This window comes from Protopterus annectens, chromosome 6.part0 (genome assembly GCF_019279795.1).
Source record: "Protopterus annectens isolate FY-2018-M chromosome 6.part0, PAN1.0, whole genome shotgun sequence".
Taxonomy (NCBI): domain Eukaryota; kingdom Metazoa; phylum Chordata; order Ceratodontiformes; family Protopteridae; genus Protopterus; species Protopterus annectens.
This window is the reverse complement of record NC_056737.1, coordinates 1,403,653,239-1,403,679,681: the sequence shown is the minus strand read 5'-3', so window position 1 is coordinate 1,403,679,681 and position 26,443 is coordinate 1,403,653,239. Positions and strand designations below refer to the sequence as shown.

Below are 26,443 nucleotides of genomic sequence, written 5' to 3'. Positions count from 1 at the left end.
GTGCGTTCGAAGAAGAAGCCAGAGGAAGGTTATGGTTCTCTCTCATACTAGGCTCGTTCCTAATAACCGTTCGAGTTACATTTTGGCCAGTATTCTTTGTAACCTGTCCTTATCTTTTGGAGAGGTCCTCAACTCGCTGAGATAAAACTTTCACGAGTGCTGTCAATTTTTGTTTATTGATCTAATATCACATGATTACAATGGAGAGTATTTAAATGTGAAAGTGCTGAGATGTTTTTATCTGAAGAAGTTCATGTTATTAACTGGACGAAAAGCGCTTAAACTTGCTTGGTTCGATTCTGGGGGTGTCATTACTTTGTTTGGATACCACATTTAAACTTGGTTATCTCCAACCATTTATTCAGTGTGCCAATCACTGCTAGTTTCTTCAATCCCCACCTTTCTTCTTGGAAGTTAAATGAAAGTTAAATAGATCCATGTTGCCCGTTTCCATCTGGTTTAACCTATGGGTTATCAGATTCAATTTGGATCTAATGATTGCCAAACTTACAACACTTCAGCCTGACAAGCTCCTCCTCCTCTACCCATAACCCTCCGCTCCAATACAGCTATCTCAGATCTAGTTTGCCTCCTCTTTTTATTTAAACTTTCAGATGTGGAAGAGCTGTCACAGGCACAGATGTGGAAGTGGTGTGGCACCTGTTATGCTACACCAGAAAATCATCCTTTCCACAATGTTGACAGCAGAGGCAGAAGTGGGCAGCCCAGACCCAGCAGACCTAGGGTCCAAAGACATCAAAGACTCACTGGAATCTGGAGCCAACCCGACATTGAGACTGGGGCTGAACTACGGCCACTAAATACAAACTCTCATGAACTGACTTCTTCAATGAGTTCAGCAACCTGCCACATATCAACAACACAAACCTACCACCACCCACAGCCACTCTCTCCTCCAATTTACATTCCACTATCCAATTTCAAAAAGATTAGTACCTTCACCTTTGTAAGGACTTCATCTCCCACCCTCTCACTCACATACAACCTCTGCTTAACTAATAAGATTATGTCTCAGATATGGAAAACAGCAATAGTTATAGCCAACCCAACTACTGCTTTACAATTCCTTCTATCTCAATACTTCCACATTAGGTAAAATATTAGAAAAAATATCTGCAACCAAATCACTGCTTATTTACATCAATACCGTCTTCTATTTAGGAAGCAACATGGCTTCTGTTCTGGATGTAGCATCATAATAGCTCTCTAATCCCTCACAGATGACATCATATCCAATAATGGCAAAGTCAACCTGACAGGATCTGTCTTTACAGACCTCACAAAAGACTTTGATCTGATTGATCAAAACTTAACTATTTGAAAAACTAACTGAAATAGGCATCAACACTGATGCAAAACTTTGGTTTTGGTTTTTAGACTTCCAAAGCAATAGGGCCTTCAAGGTGAAGGTGGACACCAGCACCTCTGAAAACAGGTCGGGTTCCACTTTAGCTCCTCTGCTATTTTCCATATTTATCAACAAACTCCCATCTGATCAAACTCAGATACCTCTAATTCTTATGCAGATGACACGGTCATCTACAGGTCAAACAAATTCCACTCTATTATACAAATTCAATTCCAAAATGACCACCAAACCCTCAACCAGTGGCTAACAGGCCAGAATCATATACTCAGTCCCTCAAAAACAAAAGCAATGGGATTTGGAACCTACCAAAAAAGAGAAAAAGTACACAGCTTCCTTAATATTAAAGACATTAACAATACCACCATAGGAACTACCACATCCTTCAAATACCTTGGCATTTGGTTAGACCAACCTTTTAATTTTCAATTACACATTCAAAGTGTATACAAAAAATTAACACACTACTGTTCTAGGTGAACAGGTTATTGCCTCTTCTGTCCAAGCCAGCCAAAACTGCCACAGGAAAAAGGATATCCTTATCTCAACTCGAATATGGACGAACCATTACAGCCGCAGTCTCAAGGAAAAATGCCACCACCTTACAAACCATCTCCAATAAAAACTGCTGGTTCACTTCTAACTCTCCTAATAATGAACACCACTGCCTAACACTCACCAAAGCTAAATGGTTCTCAGTAGACCTGACAGCCAACTTTCTACTAGGATCAGTAACTCACACAGTCCTTTCTCCTGAGACATCGTCCCCCTCTCACTCAAACTTTTCAACAACCCCCCCACACACACACACACACACATACACATAATCTCAGGGGTATCTCTCACTCTCAACCCATCCTACTAACTCCAAAAAGTACACTGTATTGCACTGGCTGTGCATTCTCCATCCTAGCACCTAAATTATGGAACTCCATTCCTTTTCTTAGTCTAAGACATCCAAAAGTACTCAGACTTCAGACAACAAGGAACAACTTGTCACCCAAGCAAATGCAGCTGCACTCACTCAGGTCATATTACATGAACTCTGCAGATCTCTCACACACCCGTTTATCCCTCCTTCATCCTTCCTTATCTAATCTTGCTATCCCCTTACATACTGCATCTTATTCATCCTACTTCCCTCTTCTCTTTGCATCTCTCACACACCTTTCTACTCCAATTCCCACTGCATGCCCCTCTCACCTTTTATCTGTCCTTTCCCATGAAATCCTTTCTTACAACTATTCTTATTTGCTTCTTCTGTCTTCATATTTCTCTATAAATTGAATGCAGCTACTGTAGCATAAGCCATCTCAATCATTAAAGCTAAATCTTATCCATAAAGCTCTATTAAGCATATTTCATTTTTCCATCCATGTTTTGACATTAACTGCTTCTTGAACTAAATGTTGTAGCATATTCTTGCATTTGTAAATTTGTACATGTATTTGTTTTTTAGCATAACCCTATATCTGTAAATATGCTTTGTTCGTTTCTTATGTGATCCTATTCACAGGGGCTGTACCTGCAAATGGTCCACTGAGATCACTATACTGCCCAAAAAAACAAATATAAATAAATACATTTTTCATCTGGTTCAATGTTTGAGCTGTTGGATTCAATCTTCGCACCTTCTTCCAGGGCTTTGAATCTGTGGCTCTGACTCCACCCCTACCCATAATTCACTCCTCCTTCCTAATTTACTTCAGATCAATTTTGCAGTCTCTCTCCAACCACATTGCTCCATTCTTGCAAAATCAAAGTAACAGCTTACTAAATACATCAGTATAGATGATGTAACCTATAGCAGATAGGGTCTTGGTCGAGGCCTCTCTGAACACAAGAAGTGTGCAGGTGAATATTTGCAAGGAGTAAGGAGAGAGGGATATTGAACTGGACAAAAATAAGACTACATGGATCTATCGTTATGCCAAGTACATAACTTTTGTATCTGATATCTGTTTTCATCCAATTCAACATTTGAGAAAGATTCCCAAGCTGCCTAAAAGGAAACTTGGGTGGTATCAAGTAAGAATTCATGAGAATGGTAGAACTGAAGAATGCATGAGCTGTGGATTGCACATCTAGTTTGTGATGAGATCTAAAACATATGAACTACTGACCATGTTGCTGTTGCACAAATGTCACTGATGGGAACTCTTTTCATGAATGCTATAGAATGCAGCCACTGCCCTAATGGAATGGGACTTTGGTTTTGTATGTAAGGATAAACCCTGCTCATTATATACAAAGGAAATACAGCTGAAAGCCATTTGGAAATTGTAACATTGACACATTTCTTCCCAATTTTGCTTAGGAAAAGAATACAGAGAGTTGATTTGACTTTCTCATACCTACGGTACAGTGAAAGTAAAACCTGAGCTGTCTGTGAACATCCAGGGTATGCAGCAGATGTTCGCCCTTTTTACAAAAAATTAGGAAAAAAGTTGGACAAATCAATGGATTGATTTAAATTTGCTTTGGATGTTACCTTTGGAAGAAAAGGATTTGTTCAAATTGCCTCTCAGCTTTTGTGGAAAATAAGGAAAGGTGGTCTTACATGACAACACCTGTAATTCGGAAATTTAGTGGATGTAATTGCAATTAGAAAACCATTTTTCCAAAACGGATACTTACGATCCATTGCCGGTTCAGAGAGTTTCTGCGTTACTGGTCGAAGCATGACTGTAACATCCTAAGGAGGAACTGAGTCCCAGAGCTCCTTTGATGAAGCTCTGTAGATTTTAAGAGAAGCAAGGGAGCGTCATTATACCCTATGTGAAAATCTGATACAGCAGATTTGCAGGTTAACAGCAAGAAAACTGTTTTTTTTGTGAAAAGTTCTAAATGAAAATCCACTTTTGATGGGAGAGGAGTGGAGAAGGGGTCCAGTCCCTTCAATGAAGCCCAGATAGAAAAATTTCTCTACTTACTACTACAAATCTTTTTGGTTGACTGTTTTTCTGAAAAAGTAAAAATGTAAACCACAGGAGAGGAAACCCTGGCATCTCTGGCTATCGTTAAAGTTGGAGAAACCATGCAGATAACTTTAGGGTTTGTAGATCTGGTAGAAGTATCCCAGATGGGTGACTCAGATGATCTGGACTAAGCTCTATCAAGTGAGGTCAAAGGAAGGGAAATCAAGCCTGTCATGGCCAGAAGGCAGCAGTGAGGATCACCTTGGTCTTGCACCTTGTTGCTTTGTGAATGAATTTTTTCATGACTGGTACTAGTGGGAAAGCATACAGGATACTCAGAGGCCAACTGTGGACTAGAACATCTCTTGGTGACTGTCCCTGTGGAGGAATGACGGCAAAGTAACTGCTACACTTGTTGTTTATGCAAGAGTCAAAAAGGTCACAGCAAGGTTGCCCCTAGGGGCTAAAAATTTCTGTTCACACTGTCTTGTTGACAGACCACACATAAAGCAATAGAATCGAATTACTCAGCTTGTCCGCTAGTACTATGCTATTCCAGGTATGTGTGTTATTAGAAAGCAATGGGAAGACATCACCCATTCCTGCACTCTCATGGCCTCCCAGCAATCTGGGTAAAATCATGCTCCCCTTATTTGTTGATGTACCAAACCACAGACATTGCCCGTATGGATGGAGACCACACCCCTGGGATGGTGGTCCTGAAAAGCCTACAATGCTAGGAGGACCACTCTCACCTCCAAGATACTGATGTGAAGGCTGGCCTCTACAGGTGAGCAACAACCATGAACTATCTTCCTTTTGAAATGCCACCATCCCCACCCTAGAAGGGAAACATCTCTGGTTACGTTGGCCTGAAGAACTGGTGGACAAAAAGGTCTCCCTTCTGTGACTGGCAGAGAACTCATCCACCACTTTATATGATCTCTGAAAATTTGTGGGAAACAAATTTTGGTATGTATGGAATCAGGACTCTGAGACCACTTGACTGAGAGAGTCCACTGTCACACTCTCATGTGGTATCTCACTAATGGAACTAAGGTGATAGTAGAGGCCATCAGACTTAACAGTCATAGAATCAACCTTACTTGTGGGCAGAGTTGCTGGACTACCTGAGTAGCTGTAAGCCTTAAGGACAATATTCTCTTTGATGAGAGTTTGACAATTTGAAGAGCTGTGTTGATATTTTTGCATGAATCACTGTGATCCCTAACAGATCTGCCAGACAGAGCTGTGTAGTTTGTTGCTGTAGAAGTAGATCTTTAAAAGTAGCAGTTAGGAGCCAATCATCTAGATATGAGAAGACCTGGATCCCTTGCAGTCAGAGACGACCTACTACCACTGCTATTACCTTGGTGAACATTGAGGAGGCTATGGTGAGACAGAATGGCACTGCAAGACCAAGGTGGTCCTCATTGCCCCCAGATGGAAAGAAACAGAAAAATCTTCTGGATTGTCTCTGAAACTTTATATGACAGTAGGCGCATTGAAGAGCTATTTAGCACATCTAATAATTTTTCCTCAGCAGATGCAATCTGGACTGTACCATGACCATCCAGAACTTCTTTGTTTATTTCACAAACTGGCTGAGGTGACTGAGGTCCAAAATTGGTCTGACGTCCCCTGTTTTCTTCAGAAATAAAAAGAACCTGGAATAGAATCCAGATCCTAACTGGACTGGGAGGACCTGTTGGATGACTTTTTTTTTTTCTAGCAACTTTGAAACATCTGTTACTGTAGATTACAACTGACTGGGTGGAATATCAGGAATCTTTAAACTCTTTTTTGGAGGGTACAAAAAGGGAATGGTGTAGCCTTGATGATTATCCTTAGCATCCACGGATCTGATGTAATGTTTTGTCAGGCTTGTGGGTATAAGGTTAAATGCCCCTCTCCCCCAACTGCCTTCAGTGTACAGCAGCTGGGTAACCCTTTAGGGGCACTGATAGGATTTCTTGGTGAAAGGACTGTGGCAACCCAGATTATGCAGTCCACTTCTGCTTCTGGGGTGACGTTCATTCGAATTACCTCCCCCTCTGCTTCTGGGGGGGGGTGTCTGTCTCCAGTGGTGAAAACCTTGTGATTTTCTGATTCACATTTTCTTACCACCCCATTGATTCCTAGAATAGGACCTTGGTGGGGTGGATTCCTATGACATATAGAGTCTGACCGTCTTTGCTCAATCCTAGTAAGCATATCTAAATTTTTGTCTGAATAGGGGCATTAATAAAGGATGCCTTGAAGCTTTCCACAAAGTAGCACAGCCACATCCAGGCATGGCGATGCATGCTGATGCATGCTGCTCTTGCTGTACCATCTGCTGTGTTGGGCAGCAGGTACACAGTTACATTAAAGGTGGATTGTAGTGTAGATAATTGGGTGTCCACTGTTATTTGAACATCCTAAGGCAAGTTACTCAAGAGGATCTTGGAAATCCCCTTGGTGAAGTCACTCTGAAAGCAAGTCAAATATACAAGGTTATTCAGCACACTGAGCGCAAACGTCACTGAAACATATGCTCATTTTCCTAGTATATCCAATGCCCTTGACTCCCTGTTAGGAGGATGGACGGAAGACCTCTCCTCAAACAGTTCTTCTTTTATGGGTGCTGCTACTACCACAGCATCTACTGCGGATCATTTCATCTAGTGTTTCTTATCCTTTGGGGCTACTAATATCTTGTCTTTTTAGGAGGGGATAGATTCTACGGCATCTGGGTCCTTCCATGCCCTCTGTGCCATAATATCTTTAAGAGCACCCAGTGGTGATCCACCCAGGAAGCAGATGAGCCAGTTCTGAAAGCTTCAAGTACCACAGGTTTGTCCAGAAAAGGAGTTTCAGTGGACAGACCCCTCTTCTGCTTCATCAATTCTAGGATGTCTCCGAATGTGACATGAATCTTTTGTCTTAATCCAAATCCATGTCTTCATGGACGGACGCAAGAGAGGAGTCTAAGTGATTCTGTTTGCATGTCTGTTTCCTGGGAGCATGCATCTGGAGTTCTTGTGGAGACAAGTAAGAATCCGACTGGGAACTCAAGCACTGAGTAGCCTCAAAGCATATGGGTTCTGACTTTCCCTGTTAGTCTGAATGAATGCAATAAGGTGCAGGTTCCACTGGGAGTCTGGACTGATCCTAATGTGAGATGCACACCTACCTTCTTGTTTCAGCCAAAGCCCTTTCAACAGCATCAAAAACATTTGCCATCAGTGGAACAGAGGAAGCATTCCCTCAGATGAAGGACTGTGGAACTCTCCTCGTCCAATCGAGATCAGCTCAGAGGATGACCTCAGACCTGAGCTATCAAGTGCCGAGGCACAGAGGGGAAGAGGCAGCTCCAAAAATCTTGGAGCCGACTACATTACCAGGAACCAAACACTGATGCTTCAGCTCTGAGACTCATCTCGCGCTGATACCATCAGAGTCGAGAGTAAGGGATGTAGTCAATGCCAAAGTTCCCTGAACTGTCATATCAGAATGGTGTGTGCCAGAAGGGTGTGGACTCATAGGAACCAGTTCCAAAAAATGAAACTGTACCAGGACCATGACCAGGTCCAATGGGCTTGTACCTGGACCTCCCTCTGGAGCAGCACTAGAAGGACTCACAGTTGGATCTTTGTAATTAATAACTTCTTCATTATTCGATCAACATCCACTTCTGGGAGACTTCTGCTAGACTGGACTGACCTTGAAGGTGAAGCTATTGAAGGAGGTCTGGAATGGTGCTTGCCCTGTAAAATGGGTGAATGCAGCTGAAGGCTCACCAGCTCCACAGAAAATGTAGCATAAAAGGAGGGAGTTCGCACCTGAGTAGTAGGTGGATCTGACTGCCTAAGTGTTTTTGGTACCAGACCCAAAGGACTAGCTGGATCCGGAGACCTTTTCCTTGATTTTTCAAGTCTCTTCTTCTAACTTCTTTTCCTCTGACTTTTTTTTTGCTGGTAGGTTTTAGCTTTGGTATCACACAGGGTTTATCCAGGTTACTTGTTGAGATAACCTATTTAGAATACTGCAATAGTGATCTAAAGAAATACATCTAAGAGGACAAGTTACTCTCAAACCTATAAATTCCTGCTGTATCATTTTAACAGTGCCAAAAAGCACAGACTTTTGTCTTGCTTTGACTTATTAATTTTCTGTTTCATTAAATCAAATTATTTAGAACATCAAGATCAGAAGTTGTTTTACAATAACAGGAGAAGCATACAAACATTAAACTACAAGGTCATCTGGATAAAGAAGCATACCACACTGTGGAATGTGTAACAAAACCAAACTCATGTTACATGAAAATAAAGGTGCTAACACAGTACAAGAAAGAATCCATGTAGAAAGAATGACAGTACATCCTTTTCTTATTTTTAAACATCATTTACATAAACACGATTTGGTGATAAATGTGTCTACAATGTAAATGTCAGAGTATGTCTCTCCATTACAGAGCAAATATTGACAGAATAAGGTATCTAGGCAGTTTCAGCAGGACCAGGTGTTTATGCACCAGGGAAAAGATGGTAATGCATGCTGCTGACTGCGTGCCAAAAAGACAGAAACAATCTGATTAGTGTTCTCAGCATGGTAAACTGCACCAATTTCCTCCTTTTAACAGCAGAGCTTGCATTATGACCTTAATCCCAAAGAGAAATTTTCCAGGCTCAGTCAAACTACTGAAATGTAATGCTATACAAAGCGCTTAACATCCACTCCTGTCTACCAGCAGCAGGAAACAAATGCACTGCTTCTGTGTGCAGAAGTTAACATAAAAACACTCACTCACCTGGGTTACAGGAATGTACAAGGGTGCTTCTGCGTGCAGCAGCATTAGCTTGCTATGCTGATGTAGACGTCCTTCTGCTTTCACCTTCTGTGTTTCTTTTGGCACGCCTTCCTTTACAGTACTCTCTTCAGCAGATTCTTTAAGGTCTTCAGTGTCACTTAAGCACTCAAAAAACTCATCTTCACTGTCACTCCAAGACTCCCATGATTTGCCTATCTCTCTCTTATCTTTATCAGTTTCTTTGTGACCATCTGCTAAAGACTGGACCTGAGCTTTTTTCCCAGCATCACTACTCGATGACTTCTGGTCCACTCCCATACTGGAAAAGCTTCCTGATGTTTGCAGTTTTCTTCCTTCATCCCTTGCTTTCTTTCTCTCAATACAGCAATTCAGCATCTAAATAAAACAACAATTTATCATGACATCAGACAAAATAAAAACTAGTAAGAGCAACAACTGCAGTGCTTTGTCTACTACTATTAACATAAACCATTATAAGTTATAACATAGAAAGAGAAGACTTTTGTAAAAGCAAATTAAAACTCTGTCAGCTAATTAAAGCTAATACACAGTGTTATCACATGTTTTGCTCCCTGTATCTGCTGACAATTAGTCTAATTTATTTATCATCAGAGAAGTCTGCTTCAATCTTCAAAGTAGCCAGCAGGGTGATTTGGCCAATGGTTAAATTAAGACACGCCACTGAAGTTTGCAGAGTTGTGGCTGGGGAATGTGTGGTACTTACGTGCTTGACCTTTTCTTAGCAAAACTTGAAAGTATTTTGAGTTACTTACTACAATTACTGTAAAAAAATATTTTTAAGGTGTTGTGAAGAGGATACGTGTGTATTCAATTTTTTGAAATCAATGTTTTTTTCAAATGTTTTCAGTCATGCTTTTTATGTGAATATGCACATTACCCCCGGTATTTTAACTTCTGTCTGAAATGCTACTTCTGCCCATTCTCAAATAATTATGCCAGTTTCCAAATCCCACCAAAAGTGTACTTTATGTAATAAATACTATGCTTCTTTTTTCACAGATTTTTGTGCTGTTTTGTCATGCAATTATTTATTATTTACTAATACTAGTATAATATTAACATTTATTTCAATATATTGTCTTTAAAGTTTTACTACATGCAAAGAAAATTACAAGTTCTAAGGGTAAGTTAATGTAAATTGTAAGTTTATTAAAATGCAAATATTTTGAATGATTACTTTAGTTATTTAATAACAATCATCAGAATTTTACTGCTAATTATGCAACACAGTTTGGAGATCTAATCTAACACTATCTGCTAAATTAGGAAAAGTGAAAGGCTGTGAAGTGGACAGTTTATATAACAGGCTTTGGGGAGGGACTACAGAAGCAGAATTACATCATCGACTGTTTGGCACCACTATTCAGACTTTTTAAAGTTGTTGTGTCCTTCGACTTTTCCCGGTTAGGGGTCACCACAGTGGAACTCCGGTCCGCTAATGATTGGCAGTTTATTTTTACGTGCCAAGTTGTCAGCCCTGATGCACAACCTTCAATGAAGGTACGCCCATTCACGCATGTCTCCATGCAGAAGCCGCTCTAGCTGAGAGTCGAAAAGGACATAGTCTTACTGTGAGGCGACAACGCTACCATAGCACCACCACTGCGGATATTCAGACTTTTTAAAGTGAGCAGTAATAACACACAGAACATGTCATAACAGGGGCAGAGCTTGCTACTGCTCATTCCAGTGTGTCCTAAAATAAACAATAGCAGATATTTCGGAATAAACGTAACCCTTTTCCCTTTATGCCTTGGTAACTGCTCAATCAGTGGTTATGCAACGAGTGCAGGGGGAGGGTGTCACTTAAATAAGGTGGCACATGCTGTTAATTTTATTTATTTATTCACTCATTTGTTAACTGGTTAGGTGGAATGGTTTGAAAACTAATTTCATTCATGACCAGGCCACAGGCAAAACAGAATATATATAGAAAGTGTGTTGTCTACCAAAACGTGCATTCCGTATGATCTACTCCCTTCTACCCAGGAAAACAATTGACCCAGAGTGAAACAGCAACCCGCTGGACCCGCATCCCCAGGAGAAAGTGTGTTGTCTACCAAAACGTGCATGTAATCCTGTGGGTTTTTATAAACTCCTACATGCGCTACAGCATTATTAAAATTGCAGTGATTTGGTCTATGTATAATTGAGCCCCGACAGTGTGCACACTCGCAGGGATACCCCCTTTCTTCTTGTTCTATCTGTAGTACCCCATCTTCTCCACTATGTGGCAGCAAAGCTCCACATTGTCCTCCTAACCAGCACCTAAGCCTAATTAAGGAACCTTGCTGCTCACTACTGATTCAGTACCCTTTCCTAGATCTAGCAATCCCCCTCAATTAAGTAAAGCAAAGTAGTCTAATTTAAGTGTCATCCTCATAATTCTTGCCTATCCACTTACTTAAATTACAGTCTACCAGACAGCACAGCAATAATGTCAGTGTATTGCAGTTACTGATACTTTTTGGCGCTCACCTCTGCTGTGGGTCTGAACCCGCCCCTGCCCCCTATTTCCACCTGCCCCCACTACCTCCATAATTAAATATCCCTTTCTACTCCCATTCCGTCCATGTCCCAATCACACAACAATACTAACTCCTACCCACCTACACTATGTCCCCTCCCACATCTCTTTAACTAACGCTATTACTACTAGCAATCTTAATAACCCTCTCCTACCTGACACAACCTCCTCACCCTCCGCATATCACACTATCACACTATACAACCAATTTCCAACTTAGATCCCTACTACCTTACTCCTCAATAACTCCTGAACTCTACTCCTATTACACCACCCTTTTCTACAAACCCAAAATCTTTCGAATCATACCAACACCCAACTTTTCCCACCAACCACACAAAAACAAATCAGCCGAATATTCCTACAGACAACCTCAATCTACCATCAACCTCTTAATACAATTACTACATCTTACGTCCCTCTCACTATCAGGTGATATCCTTCACAACCCACGCCCCATCAACTCTCCTTCCATTGATGTCTCCACCCCCTCACATCCCCACTCTCTTAAATCCATTCGCTTCACAACAATTAATGCACAAAGCCTTCGCAATAAAGTCCCTACTTTGCATGCCTGGCTCTTCCAAAATCACTATTAAGCACTAGTAAAGATTTTATACACCATCTCTGTGAGTAGTTTCATTATTACAGCCTGGTTATCCAGTTTTTTACATGGTTTGTGAGGTTTTGGTGCTTTGACAGTGTTTTGTCTTTTCTATAATCACTCAGATATTGTTGCTATCACAGAAATCTGGCTTAAACCATATATAACTGACAGTGAAATACTTCCACCAGGCTACCAAATAATCTGCAATAACAGACCCATCAAGAAAGGAGGTGCAGTAGCCTTAGTTTACTCCTCCTCCTACACAGTAACACCATATACCAACCCTATCCCTACTTTCTCTAACTCGGAATTAACCATAACATCTCTAAAGATTAACAATAACATCTCTAAAGATTAACAATCACAAAACTAAATGCATAGCCGCCCTCTACATTCCTCCAGGCAACAACAACATTCCAGTACTTGAAGATATCCTCTCCTGGTTCTCTTCTACCTTCAAAAAGGAAACCTATATCCTAGGTGACGTAAACATTAACTGGGCTAACATCAACTCTCAATCTCCTTCTCATGCAATCAACCTCTTTAATTTTACCCAGATAATTAATACCCCTACTAGACCTAACAAAAATGGAGATTCAGGCACCACCCTTGACTGGATATTAGCATCCCTCCCCAATCTAATATCATCCTCTGGCACCCTCCCTGACCCAATCAGTGACCACTTTCCTGCCTTCGCTGATCGGCACGCATCTCTACTCCTCAAACACCACTACATCCAAAACCGTAACCTTTCTAAGTTCAACCCACAAATATTTATGGATTGTCTAAACCTACTCCACTGGACCCCCTTTAAAATCCCTGCCACTCAGCAATGCTATCACCTACTTCAATGAAACCTTCTAAATCTACTTAACTACCATGCTCCTCTCAGAACCAAATGAGGCAAATCTAAAATATCTATTTGGTTATCTAAAGAAACTAAACAAACCATGATCATCTTCTTCTTTCGGCTGCTCCTGTCAGGGGTCGCCATAGCAGATCAACTGTTTCCATTTCTTCCTGTCCCCTGCATCTTGCTCTGTCACACCAACCACCTGCATGTCCTCTCTCACCATATCCATAAACCTTATCTTAGACCTTCCTCTTTTCCTGTTACCTGGCAGCTTCATCCTTAGCATCTTTTTCACAATATACTCTGCATCTCTCCTCAGCACATGTCAAAACCAATGTAATCTTGACTCTCTGGCTTTGTCTCCAAACCTTCCAACCTGGGCTGACCCTCTAATATACTTATTCCTAATCCTGTCCATCCTCGTCACACCCAGTGCAAATCTTAACATCTTCAACTCTGCCACATCAAGCTCTGACTCCTGCCTTTTTGTCAATGCCACTGTCTCCAACCCATATAACATAGCTGGTCTCACTACCCTCTTGTAGATCTTCTCTTTCACTCTTACTGGTACTCGTCTGTCACAAATCATTCCTGACACTCTTCTCTACCCACTCCATCCTGCCTGTACTCTCTTCTTCACCTCTCTTCCACACTCACCATTACTCTGAACTGTTGATCCCAAGTATTTAAACCCATCCACCTTTGCCACCTCTACTCCCTGCATCCTCACCATTCCTCTATCCTCCCTCTCATTCACACACATATATTCTTAGTCCTGCTGACCTTCATTCCTCTTCTCTTTAGAGCAGATGTGTCCAACCTGCGGCCCTCAGACCTCTTCCATGTGGCCCCCAACCTCTAACTGCAACATCAATATACGCATGCCCCAAAACACTTTTTTGTTTTGTGCTTTTCACACCCGTGACCTATAACTCTGTCAGTGTGTGCAAGCACCAAAGCACCATTCTAGTTTTGATTTTTTTGCACCAAAGAAGGATCTGTGTGTTCCTGCCATTATTTCGTGCCAAAGAGTCAGTGTGTGTTCTCACTGAAGAGGGACTCGTGTATGGATTTTCTGTCATTGCCTTTGAAAGATACAGCACTTATCTGTGTTAATAGGTAAGTACGGAGGGAGTGAATGAGTGAGAGTACATGCATGAAAGCAGAATGTTTGTGCATGTGAAAGTAGAAGAAGAGTGTGTGTGTGTATGTATGCATGGCAGAGAGACACATGCACAAAGAGGATAATGACGATCAATCTACCTACAGAACACAAACAAGTCAGCTCACAAATATATCACACATTAAAAGTACACTTTCATTAAATTGTGGCTTTCCTAACAGAGAGAGTGTTGTATTGAATATGAAATCATACCTCTCAACTGTATGGATTTTCACTTCATCTTTCAATTTGTGCCTTTTTCTTAGGAAATAAAATTAGTCATCCAAGGTAATGCAGTTCCAGGGAGTAAGAATGAGACAGCAGCCTAAGGTTAATGGGTCAGTAGTGGATTGACTTTGTGGGATTGTAGCATATAAAGTGGGTCTATATTAGATCACCGAATGCTTAGGTAAGCGAATGGTGATTAATGGACCCCATGTAAGCGAAAGCTTACAAAACCGCTGTTCCAACAAAAAAAAAAAAAAAAAAAAAAAAAGAAAACACATTAAAACATGAGATTAAGTGGGGGGCTTTGCCCCCCACACCCCCTGCTGTGGGTGGCTGTACCCCCCACCTTCCCTACTTATATATACCAACTCTGAGACCGCACTACAGTGCCAAAAACAGCAAGGTTGCAGTTTCGGTTTTGTCAGTTCGACCAAGAAGCATTCGAAAACATGCATATTCGGTCTGCTGATAGGGACCCTATAAAGTTGAATTGTTTTTTTCTGACAAACAAAAAAGCACCCAGTACTGTTTTGTCATTGGTGGGTTCTAAGCAGTGGCAGATTGGGCAACAATAAGTATAGCTTTGGTGGATCATCAATACTGGCAAATCAGGTGGGCCCAATGTCATTTTTTAAATGTTGGGGGTTTTAGTGTGTGTTTGTGTGTTGGGAGGGCTGCAACTGTAGGTGATTATTAAAGGCAGAGACTTACGGACTGTGGAGAATGTTATTTGTTTCAAAACCTGATACCTGGGTACTAGGCATGCCAAAAGTAGATTTGTTAAGATATAGCTTCTTGCCATTTGCAGTGGATGGATATTTACATTTAATGGACAATGCTAGCAGTATGAGTGTGATCCTGTAGGGATCTGCATGATGCCAAGTCTACCACTGCCAATGTCTTGTAAAGTGACCTGGAAATGGAGATTGGGATGTTAATGAAAAAATACAGTAAGTGGGCTTAGAAATATAGTTTAATTAAACAAAGTGCACTTGCAATTTTCAGGCCATAATTTAATTTATTTCAGGTAGTCCAGATCCTGATTGATTTATCCCATCAGACTTAGTTAGGGAGCGCTATCATTCCTGGGAAATAAGTAGCCCTAGTTTCAGTAAAAGCTCTGTGGTTGTTTGCAGGTAGGAAGTTGCAGAATGTGGATGCAATGTGTTTTATTTATTATTTTTAATGCATTTGTCCTTTCAAAGCATGGTTTTCTTTGTTGCAAAAGAAGGCAGGATTGAATGAGCCATATAATGCTTACCTGACAATGATGGGATAGAAAGATTATAAGTGATGTATAATGTTTGCAGCTACAGTTGTTTCATTGGTGTCTGTGATGCATAACTATTTTTGGGCCTGTGTTCCACTTTTATTTTTCTCTTTCTCCAGATTTCTTGCTCTAAGGTTGAGAGGTATGGTTCCATACTAAATCAGAAGGTTGTATTTACCTTGGAAGACTTTTCAGCATAATTACGAGAAACAGCCTTTTTAATATCTTTGCTTATTTCCAATATAAACTGCTATGTAACCTTGCAAATAACCTTATTAAACTACTTTAATTCTTTTGGAATTGACAAGTACGCTTCATTGGTTCGGACGTAAGCATAGAGTGCTAATGTGACAGCTCAGTAAACTGTCAGTCTCTGAATAACTTCTGCACAAATTAAAATGTCTGAATGTCAAATGGCTTTAGATTGGAGGGAAGTTATATGTTTACTCCAGTTGTAGTATGATCTTAGAGAGTTTATAGATTTCTATTGATTTACGTTTTGCTGAGCAGTTGTTTGTTAATTTATTGATGGTCCTTTTGGTGGTGGGAAATTAGTTGGATGAGTCCATCTCTAGTATGATTTTTTTTTCAGATATTTTTACTTCCAGACAATTTCATTCAGTGAGTGTGTGTCATGTGATTACTGAGGTTGCCTATTTTAGTAGTAGGGGTTCCTTGTGTGTGTGTAAGGAGAGAGATTTAATATGTATACTGAATATATTTTTGCAAATGGAATTCTTAGTTAAATAGGCCCCTCTTCTTGGGCAGGTAGACTTGAGTAACCAATATTAGATCTTAGCCATCCAGCTAGGAAAGTTTAGTATGTGGATTTTCCATCTGGTTTGCTGAAGGCTATGCTACTTACTCAAGGAGTACATTTATGGCTATCCATCCATTTGTCGTGTTGCTGAACTACATTGTTCGATAATGAGAAGAACTTTTTACAGAAGTTGAAGCTTTTGTATCCAGAACCTGTACATACAGAGTGGCTTGTCTATGTTGCAGTGAAGGCTGTAGACTTTGTAGTGAGTGTTTTAAGTATAATATAACCAGTATTTCTGTGGTGAAGGAAGTCTCTTAAGGCAGGATCTTTCTTAGCCTGGAAAGCAAGCCAGTGATGAAATTTATAGGGGCCAGTGAGAGGCAGAGGAGAGCAAGAAGTGTTTTAGTTTGTTTGGATAACTAAGTGAACTTAGTCCTTTGACCTTTTTTGTCAGAAATAGTTGTAGTCTTTCTTTTGGCAGGGTGTTTTGTTGAGGCACATGCCAAAAGGGGCATTGCACTCAGTAATGGCTCTTATAAAGGAAGAATACAGGGATGTTATGACCACCTTGTCCCTGGATAAGATACCCTTACTAATGAGATGGGCCATATAAAAGGCTTTCCATACAATGGAGACAACATGGTGGTCAAAAGTTAGGTTTCTATCAACCTCACAACTGATTGCATGCTTACAACATTGTTATTAATGTGATAATTTGTGGGGACATCACTCTCCCCATAGGGGATGATGATGATGCATTTTTGGCATTTAGCTTGAGGCCATGTTTCTGGCACCAGTCATTTGTTTGGGTGAGACCCTCTTGTAGCTTATTTAGAATTGTTTTATTAAGTCAGTAATGTGAATTCTTTACTTTACTGCAAATTTGTTGGCTTATTTTTGTGTATTACAGTATTGTAGGGCTGCTAATGTTGACATTTTACATAGTTGGACTGCTGGAGTGGCTTTCCCAGTGAGAAATGCTAGTGCTGTAGTGAATATCTATGAATATCTATTTAATTGTAAAAAACAAACAAAAAAAAAAAATATATATATATATATATATATATATATATATATATATATATATATATTAACTAAGATATTAGAGGTAACTGTTAGATTAGAGAATTAGAATGAGAATTAGAATTTTAAGGCAAATATTAGGCATTTATTACATTTATTCATTGTTCGAATGCACCTACAGTACAGCGAGGAGGTCGACTTTGGTCGCCCGCGGCAGTGAGTTAACTACATGATATATTTTATATGCGGCCCCAAGACAATTTCTGTTCACTCAATGCGGCCCTGGCAAGCCAAAAGATTGGACACCCCTGCTCTAGAGCATATCTCCTCCTCTCCAGGGTCTCCTCTACCTGTTCCCTACTCTCACTACAGATCACAATGTCATCTGCAAACATCATACTAAGGGATAAAAAGTGGAAGCAATTCCACAACAACAAACTACCCACTACCCTAGTAGAATACAAACAGCTCCAAAATTCTGTAAAGAAAATGAATAACCAGAGACCATAAATCATACTACACCAAACTCCAATCTGCACACCCCTCCAATCCAAAACAATTCTGGAATACTATCTCCTCTCTCCTCCATCCTGGTAATAAAGACAACCCTTGCCCTAACAAAAGCCTCTCTGAACTTGATAATGCCACATTATTCAACTCCTTCTTTGTGGACTGTATAGCTAAACTAACCACCTCCTTCCCCAACCTTCTTCCTATCTCTCTCTTTCCCCACCCTCATCACATCCTTCTGCACACATCATCCATCCTCCTTCCAAACTCAACCCTGTTCCCACAAGCATAATAAAAAAACTCCTCACCCACCAACTAAAACCTTGCTCTACAGCACCAGACAACTTACCCCCTTTCTTCCTCAAACTTGCAGCCAGCAGCATTGCCCTACCCATTTCCATTTTAATAAACAGGTCCATCCAAGAATCCCACGTCCCATCTATCTGGAAACACGCATTCATCATTCCACTCCACAACGGTAGTAAAAACTATGATACCACCAACTTTAGGCCCATTGCTATTCTCTCCCCACTCTCAAAAATACTAGAAAAATGTATTCATGCCCAAATGTCACATTTAACCCACAATAACCTCCTCACCCCTACCCAACATGGTTTCCACCCAGGCCATAGTACCACTACAGCTCTTCTGTCCTTTCTTGAATCCATCAACCAGGCAAGTGACACTGGTAAACTAGCATCTTCCTTATTCCTAGACCTATCTAAAGCCTTCGACCCCATCCCCCATCCCATACTCTTATCACAACTTTCCACTCTCAACCTTTCTCCCTCTACACTATCTTGGTTCTCTAGTTACCTCCCTGAAAGACATCAAGCAGTAAAATGGAAATTCTCAATCTCCTCCTTCCTACATACCCCCACCGGTGTACCACAAGGATCTGAGCTAGGCCCCCTTCTTTTCAACATTTTCATTAACAACTTTCATCTCTCCATCCCCAATTCCTCTGTAATTCAGTATGCAGATGATTCCAGTATCATCTGCACTCCTGACACCCCCTCTGACTTGCTATTAAAAACTCAATTAGCCTTTTCAAAAACAGAAACTTGGATGCACAACAACCACCTTGCCCTAAATTCAACCAAAACTAAACTAATGGTATTTACTCCCTCCAGAACTTCCACCATTGATAATTCCTCCTTCATTATACTAATACAAAACAACATCCCCACTGAAATTGTATCTCACACAAAGCTCCTTGGTGTCATTATCGATGATCACCTAAAATTCAACATCCATATAAATACCGCTATTAAAAAAACTCATCAGAAATTAGGACTCTTGTATTGACATAACAGCTTCCTCACTCCAGCAACCAGAAAGACCTTAGCCTCCTCCTACATTCTCCCCTCTCTCACATATGGTGCCCTCCTGCTCACTAACCTCCAACTCAGTTTACAGTCCAAGTTAGAATCCTGTTACAATAAAATCTGCAAATTTGCCACCAACTCCAAATATTCATCCCATCACTGCCTCTCTCTCCAATCGCTACAATGGCTTGAGTTACCAAACTATGTATACCTACTAAAACTCTCTACAGCTGACAAACTCATCTTCAAACCATCTAGCTGTCCAGCTCTCTCCACCACCTTATCCCCCTATATTCCAAATCGCCCACTTCAGTCAGAAAACCAAAACCTATTACAAATTCACAAACCCTCTCGGCCTCCTGGCCATTTCCTGCTATCTTACACTTTAGCCAAACTTTGGAACTCCCTCCCTTTGAAACACTGCAAATCCCACCAACTTCAAATCCCTCCTTTACTCATACCTTTTCTCCAAGTGGATTTGCCCCTGCTCTTCAGCCACAAATTCCCACTCTGTAATTCATCACTCTGCTCATCTCTTGCATCCTCTATATTACTAATACATTCTCTGTAAATACTTTACAATGTCCACTCTGCTTATAGAACACATTTTCACTACCATTACACCTATACTTTATTCTAACACCTACTTATACTAAATTCACTAAGTTGTACTATAACATGTACTATATGTCTGTTGTTCTGCACAATTTTCTCTTAATGATGGATCTAATTCACTGTTAAATATTTTTGACTTATTATTGTAATTGTATCATGGAGCTTACCACCCCGGGGCCTCCACTGAAAACGGGCCTTTCAAAGTCCAGTGGACTTCCCCAGTCAACAAACTGAAATAAATAACTAAAATAAATACATAGTATGAAATGCTGGATATGTCTTATCAAATGCAGACTATTACAACAAAAGTGTACCTACAGTAAATACAAAATAAAGAAAAAGACAAACAGGATATGAATTTTGGGAGAAATAATAAGCTTTCAGCAGGGACTATTATTTATGGGTGGGGAATATAACTTGATCTGCAATAGTGAGGATGTATCAGGGATACCGATAAGGGAAAATAGAACAAAAAAGGGTATACTTCTGAAGAAGTATGCAGTAATACTAGTATACTGGGACTCGGACTGCTCTGTGTAGGGTATAAAATGTATAACAACTGCTCACTATATTTGTAGAAAGCAGTTTGCTACAAATGAAAGGTTTGTTTGTTTCTTTTTTTTTTTTAAACTAAAACCTGAGTGATGCTGCGGGGTCTAAAAGACCGAATGTTGACAACCGTGAATACGACAAACGTGACACGTAAATGCCGAACAGCTGAAACAGCGAAACATGCAAACATCGAAATACGGAACACCGAACAGATTTCCTTGGTCAGCAGGGTGTTTGTGGGGAAGAGGAAATATATCCTTTTCCCCACTGTAGTGCAATCTCGGAGTTGGTATATCTAAGTAGGGGAGTGTGGGGGACACAGGGGGGCTTGCCCCCCTGCAAAAGTGTGTTTATTGAGGTATGTTTACAATGTGGACAAAGTGTGAATGTTTAAGTAAGTTTTACTTACCTGTATGGTGCTGTTGTTTTCATAAATGTGTTTGGCGTTCCGTATTTCAATGTTTACGTGCTTCGCTGTTTCAGCTGTTTGGCGTTTATGTGTCGCAGTTATCGTATTCGTGGTTGTGAGCATTTGGTAGACCCGATGCCATGCTCTGTACAAGGTCTAAACTTTAGCAACTACTTGCTATATTTCTAACGCGTAATTTGCTACTATTTAAAGTGAAAAAAAACATTTTTTTCTTTTCTTTTTTTCTATTAAAATTGGTGGTGCAGAGTGCAAAAATGGGATCTGATTGGCTCATGCATTTCAGGAGCCCAAAGTACCTGACTGTGGACTTTTTTTTTTTTTTTTGCTCTTCCACTGAAGAGCTGGGGCAGGAAGGAAGGGGAATGTTGTGCATCTGGCCAACAGATTGGCAAGTCCCCTTTTTTTTGCTCTAAACATGAACAGCTGAGGGGATGGAGTGCTAGTTCATGGGACCTGCACAAGGCACTGCTTGAGCCAGCTATACCTCCTTGTGTATTTAATTCAAAACTTTTCAGATTCATCCAGTAACTATATCAGATCATTAAAATAAAGATGCAGGATAAAGCATACCTACCTGTCCACAAGAATATAATTTAAGGAATGAGTTATTAGGGAAGATATAAATTCGTTCAGAAGGGATAAAATGAAAATGGGAGTTTAGAAATAGTAGAAATAAGAGAGAAAGAGATGTGGACAAGATGTAATAGGAATCATTTAGTGGAGTTGACAAAGTTAAAGTATTGCAGAAGAAGGGCAAAACAGGAGCTACTGCAGAGTGCTACAGGCAACATAAATGAGCAACTGGACAATGTGTGGAGTTTAAACAGTTGCTGCTAAGCAACTATTTTTTCATAAATTTAGACCACAAAAAATAACTTAAGCAAGCGAAAGCTGCAGCCACACTTAGGGAATCTACAACTAAAAAAAAAAACCTGAATACACCTGTGTGTGCTTGGCTTCTGGCTTAACAGGAAGTGGACTCTCAATACTCCCACAAAGTCAATCCAACAGAATAGTAAAGTACCAGCATTTGGCACTAATACTAGAAAAATTGATTTTCAGTAAGTAATTAAAGGTGAAAGTCTACAAAAGAAAGAAAGAAAAAAAAAGATGACAACTTTAGAAGATAGCAAAAATGAGTCTCTAAGGTTGTAACGTCCCTCCACAATATTGTGCAACACTCAAAGATCATCAGAAGAAGCAAACGATTGGAAAAATAAATATATGACAACAAGGTCTGATCCCCTTAGCCTCCACTATCAAACTGTGTGACTCTGAGCAAGTCAATTAACCAGATACCGCTCCTGGGCTGATTGTAAAAAAGGTCGTTGGAGACTACTTCTCTAACCTGGAAAACAAATAAAAATAATTAAATAAAAAGAATGAATGAAGAGAGAGACAAAATGTATTTTGAGATAATTAAGAGAAACATTAATTATACTAAACTACATGATAAACAATTGAATGTAAGGCTAAAAAAGGAAACAATACTTAAGAAAACTACTGAGGAGGCATGCAAACGTTGCAGAGTATTAGCTTTTAGGACTGTGACAGATGGGAGAAGGAGAGATCGGAATACAAGCCGGTGCAAAATATTCAGTGTGTTAGAGAAAGAGAGCACCATGATGAGCAAAGCTCAATTTAAGGACAAGGAAGGAAGTTTTCACTGTAATAAAATATTGTATACAGTTCAAAACATTGGTTTGGTTTATATCAAAAGTTACAAAGTTTGTTACTGTTAAGAAAGCTGAACTGCAAGTGCAGCAGTATGAACAAGATAAGACAGGCTATCAAAACTGTAGCAAGAAGGACAGAATAAAAGTGAATTCAGAGCATAGATTTACACGGGACTTAAGATTTATTCTTGGAAAATAATCGGACTCACAGACCTGGATAAATTATACAGAACTTTTTTTCTCATATGAGAGCAAACAAGCCACAGATAATTATGTTACAGGAGATCCACCTTTTTAAAAGACAACATAAATTGTCAATAAAAAGAATTTAATGAAGGCTAAATAACTGAAACGCAAGGGACTAGGAAGAAATAAGTAGCTATCATTACTGAAAGAAGGTGCCCTTTAGAAGTCAATGCAAAAAAAGGAGATCCTAAGTAGAGATTTAATACTGTTAGAGATTTCTTGCAGGGATTGAGAAAAACACTGGCTTACATGGATGTCCTTCTGGAAATAAGGAGAAAATAGTTAAACAAGGGGTTAAATGATATTATGAGCTTCAACACATTAAGCTAACGATAAACAGGTGAATGGAATATGACTAAGCAGGAAGATGTGGGTAGTAGACACAGGAAGCATGTGCTTACTCACGAAAGGAGATACTTAAATGGCTGTTTTTAAGCTTATGGGATGGAAGACATAGTAGACACAAGAAGAAGTGAGGATTATACTTTCTACTGCAGCCCTGCTCTATTGGCACAGATAGATAGAGTCTCTTTAATGGGTCTATATTAGAATGTCGAAACCTCACTTACACAAATCCCAAAAGGCTGATACATAAACAGTGAACTGCAAGAACACCGAACGTCCTGAAGTGCAAAATGTGAAATACCGAAGTGCCATAGTTGTCCGCACCATGTTTAGTGAGGTAAAACATCAGTAGGAGATTCCCTGATCTGGTACAGCTCCCTAATGTAAATGTGCAATAGTTACTGACCTTAGCGTTAGAGTGCAGGTTAAGGTAAGTGCATATATACTAATACATTCAACCTACACCTTAGGGTTAGAAGTAGGGTTAAGTTAAGTGCATATATGGTACTACAGTTGTGTAGCCGAATAGATATGTAAATTACACTTTTCCTGTAGTTGGGTGTTGTTTGTTTATATTCAGATACATTTGTGTGTAATGCACGTTTGATTAGGATATGGGATATATGGGTGAAGTGTAGATTATTTATTTTGTTTGGGTAGGCAGTATGTAGCGGGCGGTGGAGTTGGCCAACAATGGGAATTCGATATTCTGAATTTCGCACTTAAGGATGTTCACTGTTCATGTGGTTCGCTGTTTATGTGTCGGCCTTTTAGGATTCACGTAAGTGAGGTTTCGGCATTCTAATATAGACCCTATTTAATAGGGGAATGCGACTATCTGGTTAAAAACTTTAAAATATATCCAATCACAACATCAGATCATGTGGCACTTTGTGTACAACTATTGCCACAACATGAGGCAATGAAGATACCCAAATTACTGGCTAAAAAGATGGAAACAGACACTGTACAAACACTTTACTTCATAGCTTGTTGACAAAATACAGACTTTAGTGTGTGTGTGTGTGTGTGGGGGGGCAAAGTGTCCTTAAATGGGAAAAAAATAAAAGAGGATTTACAGGAGAGTTCACAACAAAGACAGAGAGAGAGAGAACTGTAGAGAGAGGGGTCACACAATCTATCAAGAAAACCTTGATTAAAGGAGCTCCATGCAAGGGAAGGATTATTAAGACAATAGCATAAAGAAGAGATGACCAAATTAAAAGGAAAACTGGACGAGTACTTATTGGATAGTAAGTGAATACAAGAATACCTCTATTAAGTAACTTTTTTGAAAACAAAGCAAAGATGTAGAAATGCTTTGCTCATAAATTGAGATGACAAAAGGTAAAGGGAATAATAAAATGATGATATTAGAAGGAAAAGTCATAAGATCCCATACAAAACTGCATCAATATTAAGAAAATTCTGTCAGAAGTTATAAAATAGGCAAAAGACTAGGGAGCATTGGAAACAAAGAGTGGAGGATTTTTTGTCAAGACTAGAATTACCAAGGATTAACAGGGAGGAAGTGCATTTTCTAGCTAAACCCATCACAGAAGGGAAAATCAGGCAAAATTTAAAAAAAAAAAAAAAAAAACAAGCTACTTGTAGCTCACTGGGTGCAGATGAACTGCCAATAGATATAAGGAAACATTTGGTGGTGGTGGTGATGGTCATGTGGGACAAATTAAAACATGTATGGATGACACTGTTTAATAAAATAAAATTAGAAAAATATACACCAGAATCATGGAAAACTGTAACACTGACTATTACACAAAGAAGGGAAGAACAATATCAATACTCAATCACAATTATAAAATATTTGTGTAGATACTGGTAGACAGGCTTGCAAAGGTGATGAGTAAAGTTATAAACCTCAAATCAAAGTGGTTTTGTCTCATGTAGGCAGACCTGTGATAGTGTCTTAAGGATACGGCAGACTCAAAAAGGAACAAAGGATAAGAATCCCCCCCCCCTAACAGTGAGTTTGGATACTGAAAAGGCATTTACAATGGGTCTTTTTATAGGTGGCATTACAAATAAATATTTGGACTCCCAAAGAGACTTCATAAATATGGTTAAGCAATTGAATGAAAACTATATTAAAAGTAGGTGGTAATGTCACAAATTATGACGGTGAGACAGACAAACCAAAGGTGAACTGTTTGCTGTGCATTTGGAGTCCTTAGCCCAGAGAATTAGACAGAGTGACATAAAGGCTTACCCTTGGCATAACAAACAAGAGCAGCTTGCACTGATTATTGATGGCAATATATTATATTTAACTAATCTAGAAAGCAACCTGCCAAAGCTCTTTGAAGTACAACACAGATTTCAGGAAATATTACTAATAAGGACAAAACAATGACAATTCCAATAAACTATGTCCATCACATAATTTAGTTCAAGAATACCTGTAAATGTGGAGAGAAGTACTTGGGAGTCTGGAGAGCTAGGCAGATTACATGAGCACAAAGAGAGATATAGGAGAAGATATATAACATTTCATAATCAATAAAGAGATTAAGTCATTTTCTTTAGACTTATATAACAAAATACTCTATACAAGATAGACTTTCTTTTCTGAGTTGGACTACAGTTTCTGGAAGATTATGAAAAAAGAAACAAAGGGTTGTCTAGGTCAAAATAATTCTACCAGTTGACCAGGGGGTTGGCACTTCTACATTTGTAAGGCTACTTTAAAAGAACACAATTGAGGTTAGCATATTTAATGTAGAACAAAATTCCAGGTTGGAATCAAACAGATCCATAGGTTCATAGATAGGAACTACAGTAGCTGCCCTTGTGGGCCATTTTAAGCTTAGCCAGTTTTTCTTTTTGTGCTCATAATAACCTGTCCCATTTGAATATAGACTGGCCTTACCCATCCCATGGCTGATAATTATATAGTACACCTAATGAGAATAACTGATATCATACCACAGATAATCTGAAGGGACCCCCCCCCCCATGTATGAGATGAAGTATTAAGGAGCTGCCTTTGTTGGTACAGGGGGCCGTCCTGGGGTAAATTTTCTGTTTCCCATCCAGAGATCTAAGTTATGCTTGAATATGGACAGTGATGAATTTTGCTTTATGTGGATGGGGAGTCTGTTCCACAGCAGCGGTATCCTCTAGGAAATCCACCTATCCCACCAAA

At 39.7% G+C, this 26,443-nt stretch overlaps 1 protein-coding gene across 4 annotated transcripts in view; it reads right to left on the bottom strand.

Moving 5' to 3' along the window:
• The window catches only part of RAB3GAP1 (RAB3 GTPase activating protein catalytic subunit 1), a 2,239,542-nt gene that overhangs the window by 466,858 nt on the left and 1,746,241 nt on the right, over positions 1 to 26,443 (bottom strand). For all 4 annotated transcript variants that reach the window (XM_044074944.1, XM_044074945.1, XM_044074942.1 and 1 more), the window contains one exon: positions 9,101 to 9,496. In XM_044074944.1, the coding sequence (XP_043930879.1) occupies positions 9,101 to 9,496 (396 nt within the window). The remainder of the gene's footprint in view (positions 1 to 9,100; positions 9,497 to 26,443) is intronic.